General features: G+C 44.0%; 2 protein-coding genes across 5 annotated transcripts in view; one reads left to right on the top strand and one right to left on the bottom strand.

Annotated features, from left to right (window-relative positions):
- The window catches only part of WASHC1 (WASH complex subunit 1), a 38,213-nt gene extending 37,069 nt beyond the window's left edge, over positions 1-1,144 (bottom strand). Inside the window, exon 1 of the mRNA XM_068191710.1 lies at positions 1,103-1,144. The gene's annotated coding sequence lies outside the window, so the exon portion shown is untranslated. The remainder of the gene's footprint in view (positions 1-1,102) is intronic.
- A 19,958-nt stretch (positions 1,145-21,102) lies between these two features.
- The window catches only part of IQSEC3 (IQ motif and Sec7 domain ArfGEF 3), a 97,588-nt gene continuing 95,035 nt past the window's right edge, over positions 21,103-23,655 (top strand). For all 4 annotated transcript variants that reach the window (XM_068191721.1, XM_068191725.1, XM_068191723.1 and 1 more), the window contains exon 1: positions 21,103-21,692. In XM_068191721.1, coding sequence (XP_068047822.1) covers positions 21,196-21,692 — 497 coding nt within the window. In that variant the 5' untranslated portion in view covers positions 21,103-21,195. The remainder of the gene's footprint in view (positions 21,693-23,655) is intronic.

Here is a 23,655-nt window from a genome sequence, read left to right on the forward strand (position 1 = left end):
GGGAATAGTACAAAGTACTATTTGTACTACAAGCAGTACAACTACTTGGAATAGTACAAAACACCCAAACCCCACCACAAGCCAACAGTCGACTTTCTGAGGAAAAATCATGTCATACACAACACAGAAGCCCGTGTCTCTCTCAGACACCTCCTCCTCTTTTTTTGTTTCTCCCTTCAGGCTGCAGCATCTCCCGTCTGTCCCTACAGGGTACCTGATCTACACTGAAAAGAGGCATCATTCTGAAACATTGTGCGGAGCTCAGGAGTCCTGTATGTCACCTCCAATTTGAGAATTCCATGCTCCATGCCTGCCTGGCAGATCTTCCAATCCATGTCACTGCTCAGCACCCAAGCACCACGTAAAAATCACAGAATGGCTCCGGTTGGAAGGGACCTCAGTGGGTCATCCAGTCCAACCCCTTGCTCAAGCAGTCATCCTAGAGCACCCGGCACAGGATTGCACCCAAATGGTCCTTGAATATCCACTGAGGGAGACTCCACAACCTGTCTGGAAAATCTTTTTTCTAGGCTGAACAGACCCAGCTCCCTCAGCCTGCCCTCACAAGAGAGATGCTCCAGTCCCTTAACCAACTTCGCCGCTCTCTGCTGGAGCTCCACGCGTCACACGCCCTGAGGAGTCCAGAACAGGACACAGCACTCCCTGACCAACACAGCGCAGAGGGGCAGGATCACCTCCCTCCACCTGCAGGCAATGCTCTTCCTGACGCACCCAGGACAAGAAGCGCCACGAGCCATTTTCCAGCCCTGCCGTCCCTCCCTAAACAGGCGCTGCTAAGCTCTTCTGCCCAACAGCGGGCGGCGCTCCCGCCGGCCAGCGCCCGTGGCCCCCAGACGTGACAGGCCGCAGCCCTTCGCGGAGGCCCCGCTCGGGCCCGGCGGGAGGGCACCCACCGGAGCCGCGGCTGCTCCCGGAGCTGCTCCCGGAGCTGCCCCGCCGGCCACGCCCGGCTCCGCGGGGCCCGGCGGGAGGGCACCCACCGGAGCCGCGGCTGCTCTCCGGAGCTGCCCCGCCGGCCCCGCCCGGCTCCCCGCGGCCCTCCCGGGGCTCCGCGGGGCCCGGCCCCGCCCCCGCTCCTCACCTGCCGCCCGCGGACCCGCGCCCCGCGCCGCTTCCGCCCTCACGCGCGCGTCACTTCCGCCCGGCCGGGGCGCCCCCGCGGAGCCGCGGCCGAGAGGAAGTGAGGGAATGGCGGGATGGCCTCGGCCGGGAGGAGCCCCCAGGGATCACCGAGTGCAGCTCCTGGCCCAGAGGAAGTGAGGGAATGGCGGGATGGCCTCGGCCGGGAGGAGCCCCCAGGGATCACCGAGTGCAGCTCCTGGCCCAGAGGATGTGAGGGAATGGCGGGATGGCCTCGGCCGGGAGGAGCCCCCAGGGATCACCGAGTGCAGCTCCTGGCCCAGAGGATGTGAGGGAATGGCGGGATGGCCTCGGCCGGGAGGAGCCCGCAGGGATCACCGAGTGCAGCTCCTGGCCCAGAGGAAGTGAGGGAATGGCGGGATGGCCTCGGCCGGGAGGAGCCCGCAGGGATCACCGAGTGCAGCTCCTGGCCCAGAGGAAGTGAGGGAATGGCGGGATGGCCTCGGCCGGGAGGAGCCCGCAGGGATCCCCGAGTGCAGCTCCTGGCCCAGAGGAAGTGAGGGAATGGCGGGATGGCCTCGGCCGGGAGGAGCCCCCAGGGATCCCCGAGTGCAGCTCCTGGCCCTGCGCAGGACATTCCCACAACCACTCCGTGCGCCCGAGAGCGTTGTCCAAACGCTCCTTGAGCTCCTTGAGGCTGCTGCTGTGCCCACTGCCCTGGGGAGCTGCTCCAGTGCCCAACCACCCTCTGCGGAAAAAAAACCTTTTCCTGATACCTGTGGAAAATGCATATTATATGGCTCTACGCAGATATTTACTATGTGTATTATGCTAGGTTGGAAAGTGTAATAAACGCCAATCACTTGGTTTTTAAAATTTATAAAGGTTTAATAAAAATAAAATGGAAAAAAATTAATACAAGTATAGTAATAAAGATTAAACAATTAGAGTTAGGACAATTAAAGAGACAATAACAGCAAAAAGTTACAGCCCGGGCTGGGTACCTCTCTCTGGACAAAAGTGAGCCAGGAGAAGGACCCCGATAAAAGAGAATTCCCTCCTTAAGAGGGGTAACCTGTTGCATACACAAATCACTTCATGAATATGCATATTTTTTATTTAAAACAAGAAATTCGTCCGGTACTTGTTGAGGAATTCCTGTTAATCCCAGGCGCCTTGAAGTCTAAGTCGAGTTTGGAGAAGTTCGGTTTTTTTTGTTGATAAGGAAAGCCATAAATTCCTCTCCTCTGGAAGATTTAGGGGTTTTTGTAATTGTTATCTCTGTGTGAAGAATTTCTTGATTATCTTCTCCTTCTCTTGAGCAAAAAGAATACCACACACACATATTTTCTATTTTAACTACTAAAGCTTAATTTCAATTACAAAACTACATTTACTATATTATTAAAATGTTACTACAGCATAACTTTCCAACCTAGCATAATACATATAGTAAATATCTGTGTAGAGCCATATAATATGCATTTTTCACAGAAAGTTATGTTGTATTAACATTTTAATAATATAGTAAGTGTAGTTTTGTAATTAAAATCAAGATTTAGTAGTTAAAGTAGAAATTATGTGTGTAAGGTATTCTTTTAATTAATTCAAGAAAATGAGAAGATAATAAGAAATTCTTCGCACAGATTTTACAGAAACCCATAAATTTTCCAGAGGAAAGGAGTTTATGGTTTTCCTTATCAACAGAAACGAACTTCTTCAAGCTGGACTTAGACTGGAAGGTGCCTGGGAATTACAGAAAATTTCTTGACAAGTACCAGATGGATTTCTTGTTTTAAATAAAATATATGCATATTCATAAAGTGTTTTGTATATGCAACAGATTACCCTTCTCAAGGAGTAAATTTTCTTTTAACGGGGTCCTTTTCCTGGCTCACTTTTGTCCAGAGAGGGGTACCCAGCCCGGGCTGTAACTCTTTGCTGTTATTGTCTCATTAATTGTCCTAACTCTAATTGTGTAACCTTTATTACTACACTTGTATTATTTTTATAACCATTTAATTTTTATTAAACTTTTCTAAATTTTTGAAACAAGTGATCGGCGTTTATAACATACCCAACCTAAACCTGCCCTGGCACAGCTCCAGGCCATTCCCTCGGGTCCTGTCACTGTCACCAGGGAGAAAAGATCGGTGCCTGACCCCCTCTTCCCCTCTCAGGAGAGTTGAACATCACTATGAGGTCTCCCCTCAGTCTCCTCCAGGCTGAACAGACCAAGTGCCCTCAGCTGCTCCTCACAGGCTTCCACTCCAGACCCTTCAGCATCCTCTTGGCCCTCCTTTGGACACTCTAATAGTTACAGCCCGACTTCTGCACCTGACTGCTTTGCTTCCATGTTATCCGGTATAGAGCATGGCAAGCAGAAAGGGGAATCTCTGTCTCGCGCTCCTCTCCGCTGCTCATGTTTAGAGTCGGGCAATTTAAAAGCTGATTTAACAAATACGGAATTTTTAGGAACGTTGCGCTAGTTTGTTATTGTGTTGCTTTCACGCTTCCCTTTGTGCACACATTCCAGCAACCAAGGTCTCCCAGCACAAACGCTCATGAAAAATGAATTGCGAGACTTCATCTGTAAACATTAAACCCACACTTTAAAGGGCTACGTGCTGCACGACAGAGGTATTTGAATGCTTTTCCACTTCAAGATCAGAAACAATTTCTCAAAACTTAGGTAAACAGTTGCAACTTCACACCATTTGAATAGCAAATACCTGCTTTTGGAAGCACCAGGGAGCACTTGTGATTGATATGAAGCATTAAAAGCAGTGCACAGGGGGAAAAAATAAGGCAAGCCTCTTCAAACAGGGAATGCACTTGAAGACATCAGCATGCACTCATGCATATTAGCTCAAGGGAAAAGGGTAAATTCATTACATAAATTACCTGTTGCAGACTGTTTGCTCAGTTCCACTTCCTTTGCAGTGGAAAGCACAGACTGAAGTGGGGCAGTGATTTTTGGACCCAGTGAAGCTGCAAAGGAGGTCAGTAGCCAGCAGCAGCAGCTTCCATGTTTCAGAGCCTGCAGGAGGTATGGTTCTTGCCTTTGTGATGTTTTAATGATGGGTCTGGTAAGACCCATAAGTATGGAAAGCATAAGGGCAAAAGGCCTGAGCACTAAGGACCAGGATAGGAGCTATTGAAACTCTCTATGACGAATGGAAAAACCTGCCAAAAACTCAAAGCAGATAAAAAATCAGATCTATCTGAGCCTGAGAAAAGAGCGTGTGTGTGGGTGTCAGGACCTGTCAAAAACAAAATGGGGAAGCGGATGTAAGAAGCAACAATCCAATCTATTCTTATCCATTTTTATTTATATACTGCTGATGGAAAGCCCGCCAAATGCTTTTTCTGCTTGGTGAAATACAGTTCAAACCATTTACAAAGTTCAAGAGAAAGCAAGAGGTGATGGCAGGCTGACACAGTCCCTTCCCATGTCCCCCTCCCAGCCTGAGGAAGAGGAGCCAGCAGGTTTGCAAAATCCATTAAAGGACAAAAAAGAGCTAACAGAGAGAGAAAAAAGGAAGACTGAATCTTAGGGTGGGTGGGCAGAGCAGCAGGGATACAGCAAGTCCTAGGTGAGAAGCAGTAGCAGGGTAGCACTGGACTGGATACAGCACTAGGAAGACCCTGGTAGTGGGTGAGAACCTCTAAACGGTTGTGAACTCCTGGGTAATGCTGTCATATATCAAACTCCTTTCCTGCACAGACAAGATCTGTCTAACCAGGCACAAGCAGGTGTGGACAACAGCACAGAAAGAGTCTGGAGGCAAATAAATCAGGAGAGCAGCTGCTTGGCACAGTGTTTAGTTCAAGTGCAAAGGCACCAGTGTCCATCCAGCTGCGTGGCTTGACTCATTCCCAGCCAGTGGAATACTGGACACAGTTTCTTCTCTCTCCAGAAGAACGTTTACTGGATACGTTTCATAACTTTTCACTGGCTATTTTTGGTGGTCCTGAGGACAAGACCCTTTTAGTTCACCAAGGACCACTCTCAGGGATCCGACGGGCACCTATGACCACCAAGCTCACGCTGCACTGCCTTGCATTGGCAAATTCCAGCCAACAAAAAGTCACACACAGAATCTTTCTCCTCCAACAAAAGGTGCACTACTGTCTAGAGTCTTCTTCTGTCTGTTTGCTTTTCCACCACTACAATACTCAAGTGCTTCCACCCTGTCCAGAACTCTTGAATAAAAGCAATTTTTTCCTGTAGGCTAGACCCAATGCAATTACCTATACACAAACTGATCACTCATCTATTGTTGTGTCACAGACACAAATTTGTGAGCAGCAGCCAACCCTTTCAGATTCACCTTGTATTTGAAGTCATTTTCATATTTCTGAAGCTGCATTTTCCCACCAGAGTGCTTTTTCTGAAGTAATAAAAAAAAAAGGCCAAACCAAAACACTCAACCTTCAAAACATTAACTTGCTCTTTCTTTTGTTATCTTTTACTGAGCAAAGTCACCTTGGGCAGGTAATTAATACCTCACTTTTCTCTCTAGAAGAAGGGAAACAATATTTTTCCATCTTTAATATTTTTCGGATGGAAAATGTTGCTGCTTAATATTTATTATAATGTTTTATACCAAAGTTTAATAACATAAAACTCAGAACCTGAAGGCAAAATGTAAAAAGCTCTTTCTTTTGTTATCTTTTACTGAGCAAAGTCACCTTGGGCAGGTAATTAGCACCTCACTTTTCTCACTAGAAGAAGGGAAACAATAATATTTTTCCATCTTTAATATTTTTCGGATGGAAAATGTTGCTGCTTAATATTTATTACAATGTTTTATACCAAAATTTAATAACATAAAACTCAGAACCTGAAGGAAGGCAAAATGTAAAAAGCAAAGGTGAGGGGACTACAGAATGCTGCTGTGGTTGTGTTTTGAAGGTGCTGGAAATTCTTGTAGTCTGTTGAACAGCATTTGTCAAACATTCAGGCAGAACCGAGTCACTTTTGTACAAGGTCCGAACACAAATCAGCTCTTACTCCAGATATCCCTCTTGTTTTGGGGTTTTTCAGATCTGAGGGATGTTTTGCTATTGCAGTTGGATGTAGGGTCGAACTCACTTAACATTTAGAATTGTTTGGTGCTCAGATTTTGCTTCAGGTCTGACTCTAAAGTTTTGCTTACAGCGTTTCCTTAGAAGAACAGGCAGGAAGGAACTCTGTCCCTTGTTCTGTGTCTGGTGACAATTAGCACCTCATCTGAGTGCACACTAACAGTCAGGATATGCTCACAAGATGTTGAAACGAGACAGCTAAACAGTGTTTTGTCATTTGGGAGTGAAATGTAAAAGGCAAAGTACCTTTATTTCCCCCTAGGCATATAGATGCTCTAAATATAACATGAATATCTGCATTAGCTCTGAGGTATTCGTACTGCAGGGGGATAAAATAAGGGCCAAGTGCAGCCCCTTTTCCTTTTGCACAAGCTTTCTTCTGACTCAGGTATCTGGAGACACTTTTTCCATACACTTCCTCACAAATATGTGGCTTTGCTCTTCCCCTAGAAGTGGGGCTTTGGGGTGAAATGCAGTGGAATGGAACAAACTAGAGCCTGAAGTTGATAAAAGTCCCATCCCTGTACCCCTTCTCGACCACCCTTATTTCTCCTTCTCCTCAACTCCTGCGTCTACACTTTCTCTGCTATCATCCAAGCCTACTGCTCAGCCCTGGAGTCACAGCTTTAAACATCACTCACTAGCATCACATTACTTATTCCTTATGAGAGCCAGAGCCCTTCTGATGCCCTGTGCCTGCACTGCCCGTCACACTGTAAGTTCTGCAGGGCACAACGTGCCACAGTGTTTCTCATAGGGTTCAGGCTGAAGCACCCAGGCAATGCTGGGAACAACCCCCCCCCCCATCCCACCCCCAATAAACAATAAAAATGCAACTTCTTCAGTGCACACGTGAGAATAACATGACTCTTGTATTACTGGCACAGGTTAAGATGGTACCTCTTTGCGTGACTGCACTGAACTAGTGTCTCTGACGCATTTTGAACCGATTGGTAAGGAAAAGTTGGATTGCAAAGTCCTCTGTCTTAAGTGTCACTGGGAAGACTCTTAGTGGTGAACTTCAAAGTGCCGTTCTTTACAATGCATCCACACAATTTTGCATGCTCGCAGTAATAACCTTTGTTGACTTAAAAAAAGTACGTTTCTGAAATAAAGGTATATCAGCGAAACAATGGTAAAAAATATAGACCACAAAGAACAGAAAGTCCCTGTTTCTGAGATGAGGACAGTGTTCCATGCACATTCTTTTACTCTCTGGCTCCTTTCCACACTGCCAGAGCACCCCCAGCCCTGAGAGTCCTGAGTGCAGCTGCCCTCAGTGCCCTCGTGAGATCTGTGGGAGCACAGCACAGCAGCGTGGCTGCAGGCTAATGCTCTTATTTCTCTAATGTCTATTCCTAAGAGCAAGGTAACAGGAGGTAGGGATCAAATCCATTCTTCTTGCATAACTGAACAGAGCATTCCCGCTAGGCTGCCTGGCAAGAGATCAAACCTCCCATACCATGCCTTTATAAAAAAATAAATGAAATAGAGAAATATTAAGAACAGCCATGACTAAAAGAAAAGCAACAGGTATTCTAAGGTCATCCATTTAGCCCTGCTCCCGACAGGCCCAAATTACTTGTTTACCATTAAAGTCAACACATACAAGACTCAGAGAATCTGCAGCATTCCATTACACCCTCACATTCTGTAACAACCATGCACGCAATCTTATACTCACATTCTGTAACACCTAGCTATTTGCCATGCAGTCCCAGCTACCATTTCATATTCAAGCCAGAAGCCAGCTATCCAAAGCTTCTCCCCTGTGCTGCAGCCATGAGCCCCATTGCTGGCTGCCCTTCTGTTGCCATAACAAAAGCCAGGAGTTGCCACGAAGTCACTGCTTGCCCTCTGCCAAGTGAAGAGGTTGTGAACCCAAGGAGGAAGGAGCCAGCTACAACTCCCAGCTAGCGTGTGAGTCAGTAATTTTGAAGATCTCTCTTCTTTTGATTCTGACATCCTTTAAGTTTATTTATAACAGTGTGGGTGCTAAATATTAGATGTTGCTTCCAAAAAAAATTGAAGATTGATTTTTTTTTTTAATCATCCTGAAAGTCTCAAATAAAAATCAGCACTCTGATGAAAATTCACTGTACTCCCTCCCCAGCACTGGACATTACTTTTTTTTTGTTGTTCTTAATTCTTCTGAACTTTTAATTCCTAAAAGGAGAAGAAAAAAAAATTGAATTCTCAAAAATATTTCTTCATTTTTATAAAAATATCTCTTTTAAAATTTGGTATTTTTAAAATCACATATATTTTAACTAGGAACTTTAATATTACTTTATCAGTTTCCAACATTAGCTTCAATGTTTTTAAATGTACATTTTAATGCTTCTATACATAAGTCATTGCTGGATACAAACTAGGGGATTTCTGAATACATTTAGAAAGGTAATAAAAAGAGAAGCATGAAAAGAGATGCAAGACCCTACATTAAAGATTTGGACTAAAAGAAACTGGAGAGAAAGATGGTCTATTAAAAGCCTGCTGAAAATATTAGTGTGTATTAAGACATTCTGACAAATGCTTCTCTGAATAATGACAGCAGGACACTCAAATCATTTTAGGACAGTCTGTTTCCAAGCAGAATAATGAGAGGTAAAAGCAAGGGGGAAAAAAAAAGAAAAAATAAGCCTTTGATAAATAATTCATTTTCATTATTGTCACCATCAATTAGGACTCAGTCCTGCACCATTTAATTGTACTTTTGACATTGCCTCCTAAAAACATATTTCAGAAAATTATGTAATATGTGATTAAGAAAAATTGGTACTTAAATGAAATTTGCACTTTAATAAAACGCTGTTCCTGCAGACTTAGTTTCAAGCTGGAAACAATTTTTCATCTTTTCAAAAATAAAAACTAAATAACAGAAATCAGTATTCCCTAGGAATAAGACTCACACCTGTGAGAAGCTCATCCAAAGTCTTTGCTGTCAATAGCTAGCTCGTGTTTTAGGATTCAAGGGGATGTTCAAATTGGTTGGTTTGTGCAAATAATTGATTATTTGATTTAGTTGTTGAACCAAAAAATTAAACTCTGCTTTTTTTTCCAAAGACATGCCCAAAACATTGTTTTCAGTATATTTGGTAAATAATAAAACTTTCATAGTTTCAGGCTAAGTTATTTGTTATTTTTTGGTTGGAACCAACATTAGTTCTGTAATTTTTTTTCCAAATATGTGCAATAAAAGCAAAGGACTAGATTCATAAAAGAGCCTAGGCATTACATCCAGAGATTTTTTTTCCCAGTTTCTACTCAAATGAAATTTAGTGAAAACTCAAAATTCCTACCTGAAATATTTTCTTTCTCAATGAGAAGTGAAATACATGTTAAACATTTCCAATGAAACTATTGCTTTTGCATTTCAATCTTTTAGATGCTTTGTATTGCTCTTCAGTATTCACATCAAGGTTACTATATGAGGCTATTATAATATTTCACATCAAAGCTTACTATATGAGGCTATTATAATTCTTCTGTGCTGCAGGCCAAATGTCCTGGTGGTCCTTAAAATTATGCCATATTTACTGCCTTGTAATAGCTGTATGCCAAGGTGCCATGTTAATTCCACAGGATTTTTCTCTAGAAACATTATTTTTTTTGCATTTGTGTTATAACATCAGATCCCTACTTAATTCTAAGACCTACAGATGTAATTTTTCTTTTCATTTACAAAGCAGTAGGATGTATATCTCCCACTTCAGCCTTTAATTCCTCTACCATTTTAGAGTGATGTAAAGAGGCCAAAATAATAGTGTGCAACACAACATATACTTTAACAGCATTTTCTCATTTTTTCATAATAAAACCAGTGCATTTGTTTAGTAAGTACTTCTATTAGTATTTCTACATGCCAGTATAACAGCATAGCTCATTTTTAAAAAAAGCAGTAGAGCTAAGCATCTATAGATTACTCCAGGCTTTAATTTTTTTCCTGTTCCTGGGAAAAGACAAAGGGCTTAGGGAAAAAAACCTAACAAAATGTAGTCCTCATTGTTTTAAATCTCAAAAATATTCAGAGAGTGCATCCCAAATTCACAAATAATTTTTCATTGTTCAGTTTGACAAATAAACAGTTTATGACTACATTCTTTTTATCATGGCCTTCAGTTGTAGGTGAGCACATCCACTAAAATGAGCCAGGAACCAAGGGTTTTCATTAGGAAGACACGGCCACAGCCAAGCTCCTAACCTCCCAGCTCAGGCTGAGCTTCAATCAGCAACAAAAGACTTGTTCTCAGAACTACACAGAATGTGAATATGACCTTGAATTTCTCACTGAGTCTTGAGCATCGTGGTTGAGCCCAGAAATCTTGTAGGTTTGTGTGAGGAGGCCTCTTTGTCTTTTTTTATCCAAGTATTTTGCTGCCAGGCAGAGGTGCTGAGTTAGATTGCTGAAGACAGGCTGCATCTGCCCTGAACAGTGAGACAGCACCCATGTCCTCTGCCTGCAAAGACTTGGGGCACTCCTGCCTTCGTGGACATGTCCGTGTGTGGAGCAGGGACTTGACCTTTCTGGCAGACAGGGAAGTAGGTAAGCACAGGGATGGCCAGGACAGGCCAGTGCAACAGCATTAGGAGCAAGAACCTGGATTGTAAGGAAGAGTCAAAAGGCTCAGGACCTTCACAGAACAACTACTACAGGGAAGAAAGAATATCTGAAAGGATACAATCATATAAACATAAGGAAGAGAAGGATTTTTGAGTGTACCTCAAAATGAGCAGGTAGGACTTATCAGAAGGAAAATAAAAATATAAGCCAGCTACAAGAATATCCCTTAAAATTCAAATTGGTATAGTAGTGGTGGCATTATATCCAGAGGACATTTGGGGCAGCACCCACCTCTTATTATGCAATTAGATTTACAGTTGAGAGGTCCTGACTATATTTTGGGCTTAATTCACAGAATCACAGAATGGCCTGGGTTGATAGGACCTCTGGGCATCATCTAGCCCAACTTCCCTGCTAAAGCAGGTTGCACAGGATCACATCAAGCTGGGTTTTGAATATCTCCAGAGGAGACTCCACAGCCTCTCTGGACATCCTGTACCACTGCTCTGTCACTCTCAAAGTAAGTAAGTTTTCCCCCATATTCAGATAGTACTTCCTGGGTTTCTGTTTGTCCCCTGTGCCTCTTATCCCGTTGCTGTGCACCTCTGAGGAGAGTGTGGCCCCATCCTCTTGACTGTATTCCTGATGGTCATGAAAATGGTGGCACAACATTCTTCCTTGTCTTTTTCATTGCAGAGCAGTCCATCTGGACCAGCACTAGCAATAGTTTTCTCCTTTTTTCTCTTTGGAAATTCAACCAGGACAGGCAGACTATCACATTAAGAGTTCCTCCATTCTGCCTTTGAATATAGGCAGCAGGACACACCATTACCTTCACAGAAGGGAAGGAAATGCAAAAAAAATTAATGCCAAGCCCAATATTGTTTCAGTCACATTTGGTATTTTACAGGCCTGATTTGTTCAGTCTGGTATAGTACTGTTTATGTCCTGAAATCTATGGTCTGAAACACAAGAACGTGTATTATGGCAGAATCCCCCCTGCTGCAGAATCTCAGCCTCTCCATTTCCAGGACCTCAGGACAACATGACAAACTAATGCCAGGTTTGCATTAAGAACAACTGGTTTTATTTAGGTCCTCCTGAAAATTAATGTTGGTCTTTTAAAACTGACTGCCTTCATTTCACAAGCAGAGTTAAAAAATAAATATAATATTTTTTTCATTATATCAAAACTCAGGCCATATCAGTAAAGTGTTGCCTGCATCTGCAGGACTGGCAGAAGGAGGTAAAGTGGAAGTTGGCAGCTGATGCTTCAGCTAGACAGACTTTTGTGCTTGGCTTGAACTCACTGATTTCAAAATGAGGCCTCATGCACCTGCTTGCCTGGAGCAGCTTATAGGATTGGGGTCAGAACTGCGGCTACCAGGGAAGCCCTCAACCCCGCCTCCAGTTTTTTCTTATCTTTGTCATGCTTATATCATGTTTAGCAGAACTAATGCAGTCTGATCTCTCTAAACTATGCCATATTAGTGGAAGAAAAAAACCAATGCTTGTCTGCCCTCTCCTCTGTGCTCTCCTTCTTTTTATTTATTATTATTGTGTTGGTTTTCTTGTTTTTTTGTTTTTTTTTTTAATGATGCCTCTGTGAGAATGCCAGATTTATTTTGGCAGATATGGCTGCTAATTCATATCTACTATCACTGAGAGACATTATTTGAATTTGTGATGTCTCTGTATTTACAATCCGTTTGTTATCTTAATAAATATTTGTGATTTGTTTCTCTGACAGAGATGACATGTTTATTATTACAAATAGGCTTCTTGGTCATGATTCACATTGGTCTCTAATATTTTGGACTGTTTTCATTTATCTGTAGGAAGCTCATTCTGTTTTATATATTCTGTCACAGTTGGTTGTGCTTTGCCTTTTTTTGTGCTGATCTCTGTAAAAAAAGCCCAAAATATCACATAAAGTTGAAACCCAATGAGAATGTGTCCAAAATCACCACTCTATGACATCCATCCAGCAGTAATTTCAATGTGAAACAAAGTACAAACCTGAACAGATGGGAAGCTTTTAAACAAATCATAACTTAAGTCATCAGCAAATAGCTCTTTAGGGCTCCTTTAGGATCCAGACTTATACGCTCTTCAAGTCTTAGAAAATGGACTTCTACCCAACTTTCAAGTTTTGAGTCTCCTTTTGACTGTACTCAGCATGTCTTTATAACAAATATTCAGCCATCCTCTTCAGCTTACTGAGAGCACTTTTTGCCTCTTTTTGCACATTCACTTTTCTTCCACAACTTCCACACCAGTCTTGCCTGCAGACCACACATCAGCCTTCCCCTTGCCTCAGTTCTGCCCAGCACAGTGACTGACAGCCTGGGCATCCTCAGTCCCTGCATTCTATCGCTTCCACCGGTCTCCCTGTGTGTCATGCTGCCCAATTCACATCAGTTTTTGTTTCCCATCATCCAGCCACTGTTACTGCTTGTGGCTCCTTAGCCCTCCCTCCCTCAAGTGACAAGACCCTTTGTCCTTTGCCATTTCTTTGCTTCCCAAGGTGATCACTGCAGAGAGTGCTGCAGAAGGAATGAGTAACTGAACTGTTATCTTTGCAATGGATGGAACGACAAAGCAGTGCTGCTGTGAGCTGTGGGGATTGTTTTTTTTATTTCATCATTTAAAAATGAGTGTAGTGTTGTTTTAGAAGATACTTCTGCTCACTATCTGAAAAGATCTGCTAGGCTGCTCTTACTTGAGAGGTGTACAAATAAGGTAGCCAGAAAATCAGTGGGGAATTTCTCTGTGGACAAGGTAAATATTGTGAGTTTTCAGATGCTTGCCTTATCACCAGATTGGCTTCAGTCATTGCTAAAATCCCATCAGTTGTGAAGAAATTCACAAGACTGAATGGCTTGCACCAGACCTTAACCTTACGTTAAACTAATTCATACAACACAAAAGCTAGACCTGTGATCTGCCACCATTTGACCTACCTCCTGCTCTTTACTGGTCTCCCAAAACAGAGGGGTCTTTTGTGTCCTTTGCACGAGGCAGAGGTTCTACCCTGTGGAGTCAATTGCAGCTATGTGGATGGTGGTGGATGTCTGAAACAATTCTGCAGTGCTCCTCAAAGAAAAGTCTGGAGCAAGTTGTTTCAGTTTTGAGTTTTGTCTGTTCATACGCTTCTTGAAATTCTTTCAGACACCAAAATAGAACACAGAAATACTTGTCACAAGACAGCATGTCTGAGCAGAAGGGATCCTGTCTACAAGCAGATTTGAAGACAAAACCTGACCTGAGCAAAAGCCTGACCCCATAAATAATGAGCAACAAGAGATAGGAGCACATCTCAGCAGCGACCTCTTCAGCAAACATTTGAGCTGCCTCTAGGTTAGACCATGCTGCATAGCAGGAAGTCTGAAAGATTTACTCAAAACCCAAAAAACCCCAAAGACTCAAGGTTTTAGAAAATTGCATCATTTAAAGAGATCAGTCAATTTATCTTACTAAAAATAATATTATCAGGTGATTTGATTAGTCACCTTCAAGGAGAGACAAAACTTTAGGACTGAGGAGCTCTTCACCCTGGTAGAGAATGGCATAATTACTCATGTCTGGAAAATAAAAATAATATAAGAAAAATATTCCAACTTGTCAACCATGACAGAGATTAACTACAGTGACAAAATATCATGGAATGAGACAAATTCTCTACCTTTTACTATCTTTCCAGTAGTACCAGAAGCATTTCTGGAGATGCATTTTTCTTAAACTCATATTCCAAGCTGCATGAGATTATACAGTATATAGCACATCAGGCCAGATGCTTTATTGATTTGTCCTGGCCTTAATTTCCCTGAGAAGTCAGCATCTGCTTACCCCTGTTATGAAACCTGAGCACAGACAAACAAGCCACACTGCCAAGGTGAAACAGGACTGCACTGAGGGTCTGTAATCAGAAAAGGTTCTTTCTGCTTCAGATAAGGATTGAGTAAAGGCAGGAAGAGTCCTCTGGTATCTTCTTCTTTAGTCCTGCAGCTAAAAGCCAGGTGTTATGGTCTGCAGTCTTACCTTCTTTAAGCTGAATTCTGCAACAAGGTGAAATTTCTTGTGTTGAGGCTGTTGAAGTGTAAAGTCATACTGATAGCACAAAATTAGAGGCAAAGGGAAAATGTCTTCTACATACCAAATATAAAGATTTGAAATGTGGTAGGGACAAATGCTGCTTCTTCTGTCAAGTTTTTTTCTCTTTTCAGTTAAGAGCTAAGCTGACATAAATATTTTAAACAGCTGCTCATTAGAAAAATGCTGTATTGTAGCCTGAGCTTAAATGCATCCTGTTCATGAATGTTTTTGTTCTCTTGTCAGTATTTGATTTCCACCATTACAGAAAAAAACTTCTAGTAGAAGTATGAATTCCACTTACCATTATTCCATTTCCTTTTATTTTTTTTTTTTTTCTTTTCACTGTGTATCTTACACAAGGTCAGATCACATGAACTCATCTCCTCTGAAATTTGGAGGAGCCAGTCAGATAATATTGGGAGAATCAAGCTCATATTCAGGGTTTGTGTTTTTTCATTTTACTGCAGTATTTACAAAAGACTGAACAATTGTCAGCTCCAACAAAAACTGACTGACTCGGAAGAAAATGTCTCTGTGTAGGTTTTGCTCTCTAGAATTAATGAATTAAGTGATCAAAACTTAATTTCATGAAAAAGGCAGAAAATAATGTAACATTTAGCAACATGAAAAGGGGAAGCGCAGTCTGAAGAGAGATCTTGATTCTTTTTAATTTGCAGTAAATAACAGAGGGCTGCAGTAGCACAGTTCAAATACAGTCAAGATTTTAAAATGTGTCAAAATCACACATCTCAACTAAGCCTAAAATCCAGAATTTGTGCCTTCTCCTGATGAGCAGCTGTTTTAAATACTTATATGGCACTTTAGCTGTATTCAACTGAAGAGGAAAAAAACCCAACCAAAACTGAAAGAAACGGAAGTGTTTGCCCTTACTACATCTCAGCTCTTTATGTTTACTTTATAAATTGAGATGTTTCCCACTGCTTCCGGTTTTATGGTATCAATATGAATTAACAATTCAACAGCCGCAACACAATAGAGACAGAGAGATTTCACCTTGTTGCAGATGTCAGGACTGCAGAGCACAACACTTGGCTTTTAGGTGCTGGACTAGAGGGTGCCAGAGAACCACTCCCACCTTTACTCAGTGTTCACTGGAAGCAGAGGAAACACTACTGTTGATTCCACTGTTTTCAAATTACAGGCACTGAGCAGTGTCCTGTGTGACTGTGGGCAACACGCTTCTCTTGTGTGAGCTGCATTTTATCCATCTGTTTAAGGGGTGTCAGCAGATAGTGACTTGGCTTGGACTCAGGATGGTGAAACATCTCATTGATCTGAATAGTTTTGGATGCAGCCTCAAGTGAAAGAAGCCTGTGTGAAAGAAGCATTCAGGAGAAGCACTTTTATTTTCCTCTGCCATAAATTATGCATGAGAACATTATTATTGTCTTGATTCTATCCTCTATTTTGAAATTATTAATCTAATTCCTGCAGAATTCTTTTTGGTCTGAAGGCTGTTTGCAAGCAGTTATGAGAATCTTTACTTGAGCAGCTGCTAACTTCCAAGCAAGACTGAAAATGCCCCCGTCTTCCCCAGAAATCGGAATGAAAGATGGAAATACAGGAAATGCATGATTCTTGCATCTCTTATCTCCCATCTTTTATTCTAGTTCTGTGGGGTTTTATATGTTTTGTGCTATGCTTCCTTGTATGTTCTCCTTAAGAACTTAGATCTGATGGGAAATATCAGCTGTGGGCATTTCACTTGCCCTTCTAACAGGAAGAAGGGGAGAAAATGTTAGATTAATTAAGGTGAGTTGGCCAACATTAAATGTGGCTTTCCTTAAGTATCAAGGACTTGATCTTAAATACCAATGATCTTTGTTGTATTCTGTGTCCTTGTACACACCTTCCTAAATTCTCTTTCTTCTCAAACAAAGACAATAGAAATGCAGGTCTTATAGAAGTATAAAAATCTTGTCATAAGCTTATGATAATAAGTCCACATAATCATAGCTGGGAACCTAAGCTATTATGCCCTGCTTCTCCAACTGGAAGCACTTTGGATACTGAATTACCAGGGATAAGTTGTTACCTTGCAAGGCTAAGGCATGGAAGGTGGAGGAAATTGGGATCAAATGAAAGAAATGAGGAAAAGACTACCTGGGTTTGCTGTGATGACCTCCTGTCCAAGAGGAGATAAGAATGTAACTGAGAAGGGAATGCCTCAAACAGAATTTCAAACAGAAAAACACAGGAAGTCTCTGTCAAAAAGGCTGGAGTGATTTGTTTGCATCAAGTTTCAGTGAGGTTTTGAAAATTACAGTGAGATTAGGACCTCTCAGAAAATGTTACAAGAACATTCTGCAGTGAAAGTTTTTCTGCAGTTGAAACACTTACTACCTTCCCTATCATTTATGCTTATTAGTATACCTTTATTTATGGATTAATTTTACTCTGAGTTAAATAGCTAAAGAAATATAAAATTAAATCATGTCATATTAGACCTTTCCATTAAATCCTGGGGCTTGATTCATTTGCATTTTGTTGTGGCTTTATAATGCATGCTTATTTTAATTACTACTGCTGCACTTTATTTGTAATTGTCTGTGTAATGCCCAAGCACCTTGCTAAGTGGATAAGGAAACTACTTTATTCCATAAGAACATAATTAATCCATTATTATTCATTGTTATTTTTTCTGGAATGGACGGAAAATAATCAGTACTTTGAAAAATACAATAGCAAGAAATTATCTCCGGTGAAATAATTTTAACAGAATTCAGGCTTTCCTTATCTTTGCCATTGCTTCCTTCCATATAATATCTCTCCTAAAGAGAGAAGCAGCAACATTTAATGACCTGAAGTTTGTGCTAAATGCCAAAGATGTTTGAAATCAGAGATCTGTTGTGTTTTGTGTGTGTGTAGAGTCATCATACGTGTCTCCCCCCCATCCCTCCTGCCGCATCCTCTCTCCCAGCTTCCCGCATGGCCTTGGACAAATAATTTAACCACTCTGTGTCTGCATTTCCCTTTTTCTGATGGCTACAATCCTACCATTCACCTTCTACAGAACAGTACTTTGCCAGTGTGCAGAGCTCTGCAAATGATGTATGCTAGGTATTGTGGCAGCATAATCAAACGGCCACAATGATGGCTGGATAAAAGAGGAGGCGTTTTCCAGCTATGCAGGATCTTTCTCACAGAGAGAAAGAAGACATTCAGTTTCTGGTGATGTGCTTGCAGATTCCTCCTTGAAGAATACTCCATCTTTACTGGATTTTCTTATTACAGAGGATTATGCAACTCTATTAACTCTTGAAGTTTTGTAAGGAAATCCTTGCATAGTCCCTCATGTTAGGCACAAAAGCATTCCGCTGCATTTCCTTTGGCACATGCTCTCTTTAGAAACCTGGAAGGTCAGGGCTGGTTGTAACCTTTTTGTCCACCAGTTACGACACATGCACAGAAAACAGTTTTTTTTTTCTTATTCTTCTACTAATCTGCTTGGTTTTAGCTTACCAATACATGGTCGTAGGTCTCTGTTTAATTTATGACAAAGATTTATTAGTACAAATTAGGCTAATAAGGCTGGTCAAGCAAATTAAAGGTGCAGAAACAGGGAGTGAATGCAACAGGTTCGCTCTGTGCAGTAAAAGTCACATCTTCTGATAGGCATTGAAGCACCATGACACAAGACTTCCAAGCTGGTTTGCCCCAGCCCCAATCATCAAATCAGGATTATTTTTTCCTTTTCATTAGTATTTCCTTAAGAATACATGCCACATGGCTGACTTTACCTAGATAGGCCAGTGTGATGTCTATGACCCTTATTTCTTCATCTCTTTTATCCAGCTGAGCTGCAAAGGAACTTGATGTCTGCTGCAAACCCAGAACTCTGCACAGGGCCTGCCTTAAGATTTAAAACAGCCTCCTCTGTTCTACCAAATAAGCAATCTGTGCCTGAAATCTCTCCTACCAATGCTCTGTGTGTGTGTGTGTGTGTGTGTGTGTACATGTATGAGCCTGCACATAGCCTCCCCTGTTTGTATCCCAGAATCTACTAATGCCTAAAGCATGTTATTTCCACTGCTGTCCCTAGACTCGGCTCCTGTCAGGCAAGACTGAAATACTGCTGTTCAGTAGTGCCTTTGAAAGCAGACAGCATGCCAGCACAATTTCTCAAATGATCACTTCCACTCTTCCCCAAATATAGCTTAGGTGTTTTCACCTCCTGTCTTCCTGTGTGTGACTTTTTTCACATTCCCCTATAACCATCCCTCCCCTTGCTAAATAATGCCAGTTTCCTGTCATAAAACATCAACAACACACTAGGCAATGAGATGGAGGAACATTTCCCATACAATTTTCCAATAAAATCGTAAGTGTGTCAGCTTTGAATGCTCATATCCTTAGAGTTCCCTCTGGGGTCTTCCCCCAACACAAAGGAGAAATGTGGCAATGATTTGTTGGATGATACTCCAAAACCACCTCTAAGTGCTTATAAGAGAACTGTGAACAGCAGTTCTGGTTTAGGAGAAGTCTGTGAACAGTTTCTAAACCTGGTGATTCTGTTTGCATCAGTTTACATTCCTAAGGCTAGCTGTGAACAGAAGAGACTGGAAATACACCTTTCAGTTCATCTGAAACAGAGATTCTCTTTCACATTTCTTCTTTCCTCACTTCATGAAACCCTTGCTACAGAGCAGGTCTTGCTGATCTGAAAAGGCAAAATGAGAGTAGCTCTTCACTACTTGCAGAGTACTTGTACTGTGAGCCAAATCTACTGGCATGCTTGTCTAAAACCTGACTGTTCGTGATGCCTCCTGGATCTTCTGCACTCACAATGATTGGATAGGATTTTACCCATTACAGAAGTAACTTCATGGATCTACACAGAAGTTACTGAAAGTAATTTTATTACCCTTAACCAGGTTATTTACTGATGAATGTAATAGCACACAGATAGTCTCTCTGACTCAAGGCTGTAGGTTGGCAAATGCTTATGGGTGGGGATAAAGAAGGGCAAGAGAAGGTATTTCTTGAGAAATGAAGAAAACCTGCATGGAGTCTAACAGCAAAGGCCCTGCCCTACAGCTCTCACGTCTACAGCACCTACACCCCTAGCAAAACTCTGCAGTAAGCCCTAGCTTTCTTCCAAAGAACCTAAAGGACACCAAAAATTCCAAGCAAATTCCTTTAACATCCATTTTCCTCAGAAATCTCTCTGCTTCTGAGAGATTTAACCCTGCATGCAGGATACGCAAAGGACATTGGAGTGCTGGAGCAAGTCCAGAGAAGGGCAAGGAAGCTGGTGAAGGGTCTGGAACTGAAGTCACGGGAGGAGTGGCTGAGGGAGCTGGGGGTGTTCAGCCTGGAGAGGAGGAGGCTCAGGGGAGACCTCATCACTCCCCAAAACTCCCTGAAAGGAGGCTGTAGTGGGGTGGGGATCAGGCTCGTCTCCCAGGAAACCAGCGACACGGCAAGGGGAAATGACCTCAAGTTGCTCCAGGGGAGGTTTAGGTTGGATATTACAAAAAATTTCTTCACTGCAAGAGTAGTTAAGCATTGGCACAGGCTGCCCAGGGAAGTGTGGAAGTCCCAAATACAAGCACACGTGGCTCTAAGTGCAATGGTTTAGGGGACACGGTGCTTTTCAGTCAAAGGCTGGACATCACGATCTTGAGAACATTTCCAACCTCAATGATCCTGCTTCTAATCAGGTGAGCTAAAAACAGGGACGTTATCACCACGGCAGCCAAAACCAGACAGAATTACTTAAGCCACGTTGGAAAAAAAAAAAAACAAAAACGAAAGAAATCACCAAGCCCCCCTGGATAACGAAAGCACAGCAACACTCAGAAACGCCAGTCAGGGAGAAGGAGAAGACCAAGGCCGGGTACTGGAGGGGCTGCGAAGGGCTCGCCCCGGCACTGGCCGCTCCGCTCGGCAGCGCAGCCAGGCGGCAGCGGCACCCGGGCGCGGCCGGGTGGGCAGGGGGCGGCGGCGGCGGCGGGACGGGCTGCCGAGGGGGCGGCGGGAGGGCTGCCGAGGGTGCGGCGGGACGGGCTGCCGAGGGTGCGGCGGACGGGCTGCCGAGGGTGAGGCGGGACGGGCCCCGGGGCCGCACGGGACGCGACTCCCGCCACCTTTACGGCCCCCGCGCGTGCGCGGCGGGCGGGCCGGGGGCGGGCCCGCCAGGGGGCCCCTCCCGCCCGCGCTCGTTCCCGCCCGCCCGCGGGAGCGCGCGGCCGGCCGGCGGCGCGGGTGCGCGTGCCCGTGCGCGCGGGCCGGCGAGGCGCGCGCCCGCATCCCGCGCCGCTGTCGCCGGAGCGCCGGCGGGCGGGCGGGCGGGCGGCGGGGCCCGCGCCAGCGGCCGGGGCATGGAGAGCCTGCTGGAGAACCCGGTGCGCGCCGTGCTCTACCTGAAGGAGCTCACCGCCATCGTGCAGAACCAGCAGAGCCTCATCCATACCCAGCGCCAGCGCATCGACGAGCTGGAGCGGCGGCTGGACGAGCTGAGCACCGAGAACCGCAGCCTCCGCGGGCAGCAGCAGCAGCCGGCCCCCGCCGAGCCGCCGGCGGCCCCCGCCGAGCCGCCCCAGGGTCCCCCGCCCGAGCAGCCCTCGCCGCCGCCGGGCCAGTCCGACCCGCTTCAGCACCACCAACAGCTCCCAGCTCAGGCGCCGCTGCCCGCGGGCAAAGCGGCACCAGCGGGGCCCGGCGGCGGCGGGCGGGCTGCCGGCCACCAGCACCCCGCGGCGCAGCCCCACCAGCACCCCGCCGAGAAGGACGGCAGGGACAAGGGCTGCTGTGCCGCGCTGCTCCAGCACAAGACCCCCCAGGCCATCGGCAAAGGCGTCCTGAGCCGGAGAGCGGAGTAAGTGCAAAGGGGAGAGGGGGCGGGCGGGGTGGCGGCGGGGAGCGGGCGGGTAGCGGCTCTCTCCGGGCCCGCATCCAGCCGGGAACTGGGTTATACCCCCTTGCAGCCTCGCAAGGAGGGAGAGGCAGTATGTGGGTGGGTGGGGAATCCCTCCCTCGATGCGTTCTCGGGGAGAGCAGGCAGAGTGCAAAGAGGAGCCAGGATACTGCTTCCAAGACGCATCAGCCCCCCGCTTCGCTGCGCTCATCCCTTTGGAGAAGTGTCTGTAGCCCGTTTGGAGCCTCTTGGGCAGCTCACCCGCGGTGCTCACACACGGCATCGTGCCCTCATTGTCTGTCAGAAATAAATAAGTCCGTGATCGACGATGAGTGCGGTTTAGCCAGGCACACAGAAGCCTCACAAAGCACAGCAGCGTTGTGGTTGCTTCTGCTTGCCTTAAGTTGCTGGTATCTGTCTAGAAAACCCCATCCTCCCTGGAGTGAGCTGGGGTTTTCCTGCCCTCACTGATGTAAGGGTTGCATTATATTGCACATGATGTATACAGATGCTGTACTTAGGTTTGACATTTAGGGTGCTTATTGCCCTTGCGTGTGGGTTGTTGTTTTTTTGGTGGTTTGCTTTTTAAGTTCTTCTCTTTTTTTGGTTGTTTTTTTTTTTTTTTGGTTTTGTTTTGTTTTGCTTTGTCTTTTGTTTGGCTTTTCTTGGTGCGTGGCATCTGACACTGATCCAGCTCTCCAAAAGGACAAAGAATTTTCTGCTAGTCTCTTGTCTTCAGTGAAGAAAGCTTGACTACTAGTACTGGATACTGAAATGTACTGTGTGTGCATGAATGTATAGTAAACAAGGATGAGCATTCCAGCACTATAGGTGGAAAGGGCTACTATTGAAGAGCAACATTCTCTTGGATTATGTATTCAGTATATGCCATCAGTTCACCAGCTGGTAATTACAGCTGCAGTCAGTATTGTAATTTCCTTTGTTTAGGCACTTGGAAAGCAGGGGGACGTTTTCTGGTTGAAAGCCGGAGTTAGTAAAGTTAGAAGGAGAAGAAGCATAGTTTCTGCTGTGGCTTCTTTTAGATAAGAAAGAAACTAACTTAAGTAGTAAAACTAGATCAAAGTCTTTCCTGGAATTGTCTCTGTTGTCTTTGTTATGGTGATGTCAAAGCAACTGAAGTGCATATCACACAAGTACATATGAAGCACACAAATGAAGTACACAAGCCCAAAACGTCTTCCTTTTCTCTTTTGACAATTGAAATAAAGGGACCCTTCTCTCTCGTGTTCATTTTGAATACACAAGCAGAACTACAACGTGGAGCTGGATTTTCCACTGGTGTAAGCAGAGTTACACCATAACAGCTCGGCATCTATCATGTGATTCTATGAAAATCAGTGAAGATATTGCTATTGAAAGAAATGCTATTAAAGGAATAGGTACGGCCAAGGCATGCTTGAATCCCAAAAAGCATATGCTTGCTTCTAAAATACTGCACCGTAAGACTCAATCTTTCAATCACAACTTAGAGGAAGTGAGTGGGCTCCTCAGAGTATTAATGCAGGTAGTAAGCCTTTGCAGGATCTGGCTCTTATTCATCATGAAATAGCTGGAGTTTAAAAAAAGAAGGGGGGCCAGATTCTGAACTCATGCCAATTGGTGTAAATCCAGAATAGCATGGTTTGAATCCCTCAAGTCAAACCACTAAGAAACCCAAATAAAAATGCATAATCAACCTCATTGTTTTTTAAGGAGTGACTCCCTGCAGTGAAGGCTCTGTAAGAAACATCATCTCAGCAAGGGCTTTCCTTGCTTCTGCACAGAGTTTCTAACATACGTCATTACACAGACTGAAGAATCAATTTCTCTGCATAAGACTAAATACTTTCTCCTTATCTGAGCTCTTTTTGCGGTGGGGTTTGACTGGGCGAAGAACTGTAGGGTTTTTTTCTTCATGCCAAAA

Source organism: Anomalospiza imberbis, chromosome 5 (genome assembly GCF_031753505.1).
Source record: "Anomalospiza imberbis isolate Cuckoo-Finch-1a 21T00152 chromosome 5, ASM3175350v1, whole genome shotgun sequence".
NCBI classification, from domain to species: Eukaryota; Metazoa; Chordata; class Aves; order Passeriformes; family Viduidae; genus Anomalospiza; species Anomalospiza imberbis.